Here is a 10,321-nt window from a genome sequence, read left to right as displayed (position 1 = left end):
ATATTCTTTTTATTGTAACGAAGAAAATACAATGGATAATTACCAGGGACGTGCAGAGAGTGGTGGTGCTAGGGGTGCCCAAGCACCTGCTCCTTTTACTCCTGTTTTAAAAATGCCCTCTTAGAGGAATGTATTATAGGCCTGTGTCCCACTTAAACACTATTCTTTTTACTTTAGCAACTGCTCTGAAGCCCTACTCCGCACGGCCATGATGACCATAGAGCAACTTTGACAAAACTTTAAGAAAATCATCATCATCATCATCATCATCATCATCATCATCATCATCATCATCATCATCATCAACAACAACCATCATCATCATCATCATCATCATCATCATCATCATCATCATCATCATCATCATCATCAACAACAACCATCATCATCATCATCATCATCATCATCATCAACAACAACAACAACAACAACAACACTCATTGTAAGGTAAGTTTAATATATAAATATTTATTTTTTGAATAACAACTTTTTGGATTTTTTATATGATTTTTTAAAATGATTTTTATTCAAATCAAATGTTTTCTTAAGTGACGTTGTTTGCCGCGATTTCATTGGTTCAGCATTTCAGTACCTTTCGGTACATTTCGGTAATTTAGGTAAAGCACCCGGAAAATTCCGACGATAGCCCGATACTTATTCTGCATAAGTATCTATTGAATTAAGCATGGAATTATGAAGTGAATATTTTTACAACTGTGGTGAACTGAAAATAAGAAATAACTGTTTTAATTTTTGTCTAATCGACAGTCGATACTTAAAATCAACATTCGCCGCTATTGCTTTCCATGCACTTGATAATGATGTATTTATATGAATCAAAAGTTCGGATTATATTAAATCAACACACGATCTATTTAAAACTTTTCTCATATTCTTTATCTTAAAAATTCGGATGTATTGTCTGATCCCTAAAAAAGTCAAAGAAAAAACAGAACCGTTATGAAGTGTTAGTTTCTTTCAACAACATTTGTTTAAATGTTTTTGCCAAAGCGTCTGTTGAGATTCTTCTTGATTCGTTGATCTGTCACGATTAAGTATGATATGCCATTTCTAACCTTAATCGCGCAGACCGAATGGACGCATCCCAATAATGTTATATACATATATATATATATATATATATATATATATATATATATATATATATCAGTGTGGTGACTCCGATGTACTGCATTCGCTCTTCGTCCGTGAGAAACTTCGTTTAAATACGTTCCTGGCCTCTTCTCTGAATCGCAATCCAAAGAATCCATAGATGACCGGGTTCAACGTACAGTTAAGGATCCACATCCGGTATAAGACATTTCGAACCACTTCCGCTCCAGCTGATAGTATGACATCTTTGTAAAGAGGATAAAACACGCCCAGCAAGAGTCCGGGCAGAAAACCGATTGCGTACAGCGCAGTTATTCCGATGAATATCCGGTTTTTAGTTCGAGGTTTTCTCTGGTTGTTGTCCGAGGGCGTTCGCTTGAATGTATCTTGCCTTCGTATTTTTACCCATATGAGACCGTAAAGCACAAACATTACCAGCAGTATAGATAGATTGAATGCCATCATAAGCATAAAATAAATCCACAAGTGTTCATATGAGTCTCGCCATAGACAGGATCGAGCGCTTAAACCCGGAGCAATTGATATCTCCTTGATATCGAAGAATATAACTGCAGGAATAGTAAGAGGCAACGACAAAAAACTGATAAAAACTGCTGCTAGTCGTGCTTGTGTTACACTCATTTGTCGTTTTTCAAATCGGCACACCTTGTGGTACCGTAATGCGCAAATGGCCAGCAAGGTTAGGATCGAACCGTTGCAACAGTAGAATATGACGAAGGCGCTTAATTTACAAAGGTGCCGACAAGGATAAATAAAGTTCAGGCGAATCTCGACAATTTGTAATGGCAAGGCGACCAGACAGCAAAACATATCGAAGTAAGCTAATAAAAGCAGAAGAACGTGGATACTGGATTTTCGTAGACGCCAACCGTATATGTATATAACCATCCCGTTTCCAAAAAGGCCGATGATCATGAAGACGACAACGAAGACAAATGCGTGAATTAGAAGCAAGAATCTTTCGTTATTTATTTCTTCGATTGTGGGTTTGCTTGCGTTGAATTCCATAGTCTCCGAGAAACGGCGGGCCGTCAGCCTGCTGTATATTTTCTACTTGGTTGAGGAGAAAATGAGGGCCGATATTTTTTTTTAGCTGAAATTGAAAAAAAAAAAATTTTTTTAGGTCAAAGTCGTTTTATGTCATATAATTTATTTTTAAAATAAAAAATAGCGAAATTTCAGTCTAAATTAAAAACATTCGACTTATTTCCGGTTCTTGTTTATATTTTTGTGCTATTCACTCGAAAACGAGTAATTTAAATTCAATAAACCTATTGACTTGCGATTTCTGTTTAGCGGAAGTCACGCGGGTGTATATTTAGAAAAGGTCCACTCTGTTTGATTTTTACGTCATTCTTATTTCTTCGATTGTGGGTTTGCTTTCGTTGAATTCCGTAGTCTCCGAGGAACGGCTGATGACACCACACTCTATAACAGACACGACATGAAAACAAATGAATACATATCTAAAGAAATGGCAAAAACACTACAGGATGACCTCCAATCTGTAGTGGAATGGGGACAAAAATGGATGGTCACATTAAATGCTGGCAAGACTAAACTTATTTCCTTCAATAATTACAAGAAACCTTCTTCTCTACTACCAATAGCAATGGCCAAAGACTCTTTATCTGAAAGTACATCTTTTAAACTCATCGGCTTAACGTTTACAGGAAACATGAGTTGGAACAATTACATTGAAAGCCTTGCCAGGACTGCTGCGAAGACGGTAGGCTCTCTCTACTGTGCTAGAAAGTTACTAACACCCGAAAGTATCCTGTACCTTTATAAGGTCACCATTCACCCATGTATGGAGTATTGTTGTCATATTTGGGCTGGTGCATCTGCTAATAGTCTCTCGATCCTAGACAAGGTTCAAAAGAGAGTCGTCAATCTGATAGGCCCTGAACTGTCTTCTTATCTTCAGCCTCTGTCCCATCGGCGAAATTTTGCATCCCTTTGCCTGTTCTACAAGTATTTTAATGGTGAATGCTCTGACGAACTGCAAGCACTTGTGCCCCCACGACGTAAACACTCTCGATAAACCCGACAGGCAGCTAAATCCCACCCCCACACAGTAGAGATCCCTAGATGTAAAAGATCTTTCTACTCCAGTACTTTCTTCCCCAGAACCGCTAGACTTTGGAATTCCATTCCAGGTCCCTGCTTCCACAACTGTACTGACATGCAGAAGTTCAAGTGCAACGTGAACCGACATCTTGTTGCCCAACTCCCTACATAGTACCCCAGTAGCTGTTGCCCCTGATAGTAGCCCCCTACATCAAAGTGGCAATGTGCCTTTTTGGGGTGAAAATGTAATATTTTTTTTTAAATAAGGAAAAAGTAAAAGATTATAAAAAGAACATGTGTACAGTTCGATGAAAACGTTCGAGGTGACAGAGGTCAGAGAGAAGGAGTATGATCACATTTTAATCGGGAATGAACTCGGAATTAAATGTCGTTTGTACAAAGAAAGAAAAGGAATCAAGTTATTATTTGTCTTATGTTCCTTGCATCGTACTCTATCACAACGTGTTGGGTCCCGAGTGTGTCGATGTTAACACGTCTGTAAACTTAATTTTAGGAGGAAGCCGTTTTATATTAAAGTTTTATGCAAAAATAATTCCTCTGCTCGAAATTCTTAAAACTACCTTTCTAAATAGGATTATAGTTTCATTCAGAATAACAACTCGTGTTTGTTGTTTTGCATTAAATTTACACATAAAATTGAACCCCTTTCTAAAAATTTAGCAGTTGACATAACAAAATAAAACAAAACAAGTGTTAGGTGAGAGTAAAGATATGCCACACTTAAGTTAGAAATAGTGTTTAATCAGTTTATCGCATTTGATTTTGAGGTTACATAGTCGTTCGTTTATCATGCTTAAGTTTGAAATAAGATTTCCGTTTTTCTGTCACGTTCAAGATAAAAATAATATTTTAATCATTTAATCATGCTTAAATTTAAGTAGCATTTTTGTTGGTCTGTCACGCTTAAGCTTGAATAGAATTTTCGTTGATCTGTCATGCTTCAGTCTAAAATAGTATTTTAATGATATGGCATGGTTAAATTTGTAATAGCACGTTCATTGGTCTGTCATGTATAAGTATTGTATTTAGGGTAGTTTGTAATGCTTAAGTTTGAAATACCGAGAAAAATCTATATGATGTACGTATCTGTGATGGAAAACAATACCGTATACCAAAAGTCACGTCAATACCGTATACCAAAAGTCACGTCAATTCCGTATACCAAAAGTCACCTTAATTGATCAAGTAATTTTCATTTTTTAAAGAAAATCCTTTTTAAGTGATCAATAGGAATTCGTAGGCATTACGATAATATATAAGGGCTGATTTAAAACTATTTCTGAAGAGCTATTTTAAGGAGGAGTTAAATAGTGTTTAATTTGATTTTTTTTTCAATGATATGTTAAGAATGACTTTATAAAATCTTACAAGTTAGAATCATTTGGGTTTATCTCTCCTGTCCTCCAAACTATTTGCAAGATGGCGTCGAAAGCTCGCCGTTTAGGCATAAAATTTGATTTTCTTTTTTAACAATAAATCTACCTGATTAGTTTAAGTTATTTTTAGTGTCGAATTATTTTCGTTACGGATAAAGATTTTTCTTTATTTCTGTTTTTTAATGGGAGAGTTATGAACCAGCATATTCTGTCTATACGTATATATATGTGTGTGTATGTGTATGTCCGTGTGTATCATAGATTTGTTTGCATAAATCTAAAATCATGTATCTATATATGAAGCTGTAAAAGTATGGTCATGTATAATGAAAGTAATTAAACTTACCTGTGATTTAGACACGTGTTTCTTTAAAGGTGAACTTCAATTCAAATCGAGAGACGTGACAAACGAAGACGGCCAAAGTAGCCCCCATACGTCCCAGTGTAATGTGGGTGCGTTTGCGCATGCGTTTTTGTAGCCACTTCATTATGTTTCTGTATAATGCGGTCAATTGTCAAGAGTGAAATGTTTGATTATAATATTTTTATAATGTTCATAGAATGTTTTTTTTTTTTTTTTTTTTAATTACTCTTTTTAGATACGCCTTGAAAATCTTTGCTTAAAAATTATTGGCGGATGGATACATAACGAGAAACTTCCGACTTTCTGCACTGTTTTCCCCAATCTTTATCCGTTGTTTTTGAAGTGTCCGTTTTTACGATTGATGTATCAGTTCTTTACGTTTTGCTTTGTAAGTGTTCGGAATTTGAAAATCTTCAATGAAAAACAATTTTTTGTCGTAAATGTTTTTATTAGATGTTCATCTAAAGTGAATGTACGTGTGTCCGGTTTGATTCAATATACACTTATACAAACGTAATTTTCCTAGCAAAGAAGGAGAATCTTAATAATAAATGATAATAATAAAAGGAAAAGAAACATAATCACATACACAAAGTTAATTTTATAAGAAAAGAAGGGAAGAATTAATTTTAATTAAAACTGATAATCTCGATTACTTGACTAATTTTAGTTGAAGGAAAAAACCTGTCAATTCTTTTCATTCAATTAATTTCTATTTTTAGTTGAATTCATTTAATTTTCTCTTCTTTTTATCAACTATTATATATATCTAATCGATTAGTTTTGTATTTTCTCTTATCGATTTCTTTCGTTTCAATTATTTCATGCAGTAAATCGGGATAAAACTGTGAAGTGAGAGTGAGTGGGCAAAGCCAGTTAGTTACAAGTATTTTTTTATTTTTAAATTTAATGTGTGAGTTTGATTGTTTCCTGTAGCGGATAGAAGCTTGATCACTAAAACAAAAAACTTTTTCTTTTACATGGGCAACTCGAGGATAAGGCTTAATGAGTGTAAGGTGGTCGCTGAGATAATCGCGTAATTATCGGTAATGGTGGAATTTGGATAAAATTTGATTATTTAAGTGGACGGCTAGACAAGAACTTGTTTACATTCGACTTGAAAACAGTTATGTTGTTGCCCTAGAAAGCAGATCGCGATATAGAGTTCCACATTGAATGAGCAATTCTAGAAAAGAAATTTGTTCATGGAATTCATGGTTTTAGGCACAGAGTAGGCCGAGTTGTTAACAATGGTTGTAGCTAGAAAATTGCTTGTTTTGAATGTTTTGCAGAGGTGGGGAACATTGTCCTTTAGATGAAGTAAATTCCACTTGCTAAAATGGTTTTCTTTGCGGCTTCACCAGAATTGATTCTACTCCACAAGAACCCCAACACGCTGCATTAATTTTGGTAATGTGGTATATCCAAATATGAAAGAATTGAAATATTTGCAAATAGATGGAATGTTGGGGGTTAACCATTCACATCCCAGAAACCCACAGGATGAGTACAGGGAAATTTTTTCATTGTTTGGAAAACCCCCCAAAAAACAAAATCTTTTGAGAACAAAAATATTAAGAAATGATGAACCTTTCCAGTAAATTTCCTTCTGTTTAAACCAATCCAAATAATAGCGCTTTTATTGTAAGCTTTTATAAAGGGTTGACATCTTTTCTCTTTTCCTTTCTCCACACCCACATCTTTTTTTTTGTTGTTCTTACGAGTGGTCTAATAAGTACAATGACAGACAAGGCTCTCCTTTTTTCTCATGCCTTTCCTGTCTTTATAATCCTTATTAAAAACATTTATCAATTTTGAAGTGGACAAGTCTTGGTGTGGCTTAAAGTGTATCTCATAAGGATGGGCACTGTAGACGATGTTCATGTCTTTAGTTACGAATGACCGAATTTGAGTGACGTCAGAATAATCTGAGGTTGAGCAAAACCAATTTTTTAAGGATAATAACCTTTAAAATATTTAATCAGGTAAAATCATTGAATCTAGATCAATAATTGACCTTGCTCTTAATAGGTGTAGAAATTAAGAACTATCTCTATCTCTTTATATATATATATATATATATATATATATATATATATATATATATGCATATATATATATATATATATATATATATATATATATATATATATATATATATAGGGTGACCCCCCAAAAAACGGGCTCCGTGTACACTTTATGTAATATCTCCATTATTTATTCACCGATTGCCCTTATTTTACAGGACATGGCAGAATCAACAACCGTGAGTACACCAAGACCCCAGTGGGGGCTAGGACAAAGAATACACTGTGTTAAATTTTACTACAAGACAGGCTCGTTTAAGAAAACCCAGGACACTTTCATGCGTCAGTTCGAATGTGAAAAGGCTCCATCCAAAAGCACAATTCAGAACTGGGTGGACCACTTCGAGAAGTATGGGACCGTCGAGAACCTCAACGCTGCCAGAGAGAACCGTCTAAGCCACTCAGGATGTCCCAAAAAGCGAACAGCCGAGCTGGTCGAAAGAGTGAGAGAGTCTCTCCAGCAGAGTCCGACACGCTCTGTGCGTAAGCGAAGTCAGTCTCTCGTTATGTCCCGTGAGACTTGCAGGAGAGTGCTGGTGAACTATATCAGGGCTTACCCATACAGAATACAGACGCTGCAGACCCCTACAGCCCCAGACAAGCAGCAGAGGATGGCTATGGCAGTCAAGATGCTCGAGAAGATCGAGGAGACACCAAGTTTCCTTAACCTCCTTTGGACCTCAGATGAAGCCCACTTCCATCTTGATGGAAAAGCGAACTCCAAGACAAATGTCTTCTGGGGGTCCTCCAGACCCAATGAAGTAGACACCAAGCCCCTACACTCTCCTAAGTGCACGGTGTGGGCTGCAATCTCGACCAGAGGCATCATCGGACCAATCTTCATCGAAGAATCTGGCGCAGCAGTGACAGTAACCAAGGAGCGGTATGTGGAGGTTCTCAAAACCTTCAAGAGTGAGCTCCAGACCATCTACCCGTCGCTCATGAGCAAGTTCTAGTTCCAGCAGGACGGAGCAAGTTCTCACACCTCAAACTTGTCCCGAGATTGGCTGAAAGTGAACTTTGGAGGCCGAGAGATCAGTCTCAAGACTGATTTTGAGTGGGCACACCATAGCCCGGACCTAAGCCCCCCAGATTTTTTCTTTGGGGCTATCTTAAGGACAAAGTCTACGCAGGGAAACACAGAACCATCACGGAACTCAAGGAAGCCATCAGGGAGGAGAAGAGAGCCATTACCAATTCAGTCTGTAAGAACGTCATGGACAACTTCGTGCTGCGACTCAATAAATGCACGGAGCTAAATGGAGGCCATCTAGAACATATGCTGTAGAACGGAGAAAAAAAGGCCAAAGACCCTAGTGTTTTGATGTGATGTTTTGAATATAATAAACTAGTTATGACCAAAGTTTCATTTCATTCAGATAAAACACTAAGAAACAGGGCCTAATTAGATTTGGGGCCCGTTCCTTCGGACGACAAATATCGAAAAATTGGCCAAAATCCATTAATTCCTTCACCCTCAACTGGGCACTTTTGTACAGGGAAGAGTCGCTATTCTTGCCGATATTTTCGAAAGTCATCCCCTCTTTTCGATTGACTAGCCTTTATTTAAACCTACATTACTTCCGGTTTGGCGATGGGTGCAACAATAAAGACGTCACGTTTTTTTCACGTTCTTGTCCTCCTTGGCGATACGGGTTCGAACCTGCCTACTACCACTTTGTTTTTTACTCAACACACACCTCCAAACAGCCCGGTAACGCCGGGAACCCAGGCTAGTAGTTTAATAAAACAATCAATATTCATTATTAATTTTTTTTAACGCTACAAATCTCTCTCATTTGCTTATCTCTCTACCCACACCTCTTTGCCATAAGCTTCCTACTCTGTCCCTGCTTACATTTCCACTTTCTCCTTTCCTCACGTTCTCAATTCACAACATACATCATCTACCTTTCCCTTGTAACCATATATCACTTCGATCATTCAATTATCTTTCACACTTCCATGTATAAAATATAAAGTTATGCTAAATAAAGCTTATTTTTACCAAATGAATAAGGTTAATGAATTGGGCAAAATATCTTGGTTAAGCTTTAATAATAGTTTTGAATCCTTATATCTGCTAGTCCTTTGTTAGCTTATCCACAATTCCATGAACTAATTTTCCAATATTTTTATATGCACACATTTACAAATGATTGAAATTTATTTTGAGTAAATTGGCTGTTTCAATAAGTTGAGTTCTTGTGCTATAGACTGCTCGAAGAGGAAAAAGAGTTCTAAAGGTAAAAGTATGAAAAATCAATTATCTCCAGTATATGAAAAAAGAATATCTAAAATATAAAAAAAATGAGAATATATTCGATAAAAATAAGGATTACTACGACGAAATATTAACTAGATCAGAATATAAAGGAAAGATCAAATACATTAAGGAAGGGGATAATAAAAATAGTAGGATAAACCACACAATATCATATAACATGTCGATTAAGGGAAAATATAGGGGATAAAAATAGGTATAAAAATAAAGATAAGAATAAAAAGAATGAAATTAAAATGATAAACAAGCATATAATATTAATAATGCAGTTATGAAGATGAGAAATAGACACAAATAGCAAGTCTGGTTTAATCCACCTTTCAGTGAACACATGCAAAATAATATCCCTAAAGAATTTTACAAAATAATTGACAAGAACTGATCCCAGACAATAGATTGAGTAAAATAATTAATAAGAATACAGTTAAGCTTTCATTCTCAACCGCTACAAATTTAAGTAAAACTATAATAAGTTCAAATAATGGTAAAATTAACAAAATAGTGAATAATAATAGGATTGAATCAGGAGAATTAAATATTGAGAAAAATGTAATTGTAGAATACATAACGAATGTCCATTGGAAGGCAATTGCTTAATTTATGAAATTGTATACAAATGTGAAGGCAAGGTGGATAATAGTAAAACGATATAACTAGGGAAAACTGAATGTAAGTTTAAGGACAGACACAGAAACCATATTGTATCATTTAACATTGGACAGGAGAAAGAACTAAATCAGAATGATGATATGAATAGAAATAAGGATAGGACAAGAATAAATATTAAAAAAGAAGATAAACACAATTGCATTAGGGGATTGGGCTAGGGAACTACGTAAGAATAAAATAGAATTTGAATTAAATGGTCAATAGTAGATAAAGCTAGAAAATATAAACCTAGTAAATCAAAAAGATGTAATCTATGCTTACTTGAGTCATACCGCACAGTGCATTCTAAAGAAGATATTTTAAACAAACAGTTTGA

The 10,321-nt window shown here is 35.5% G+C and overlaps 1 protein-coding gene across 1 annotated transcript; it reads right to left on the bottom strand.

Moving 5' to 3' along the window:
* Nucleotides 1–448: 448 nt before the first annotated feature.
* Nucleotides 449–6,728, bottom strand: LOC145255579 (N-formyl peptide receptor 3-like). Its single transcript, XM_080114044.1, has 2 exons — nt 4,948–6,728; nt 449–2,227 (listed from the first exon to the last, which is right to left on the bottom strand). The coding sequence occupies exon 2, from the start codon at nt 2,140–2,142 to the stop codon at nt 1,168–1,170; it is 975 nt and encodes a 324-aa protein (XP_079970170.1). The 5' UTR covers nt 2,143–2,227; nt 4,948–6,728; the 3' UTR covers nt 449–1,167.
* Nucleotides 6,729–10,321: the final 3,593 nt, after the last annotated feature.

Source organism: Euprymna scolopes, chromosome 31 (genome assembly GCF_053919585.1).
Source record: "Euprymna scolopes isolate OS-2025 chromosome 31, ASM5391958v1, whole genome shotgun sequence".
Classification (NCBI taxonomy): Eukaryota; Metazoa; Mollusca; class Cephalopoda; order Sepiida; family Sepiolidae; genus Euprymna; species Euprymna scolopes.
Note: the sequence above shows the minus strand (reverse complement) of the source record. Positions and strands in the feature narration are given on the sequence as shown.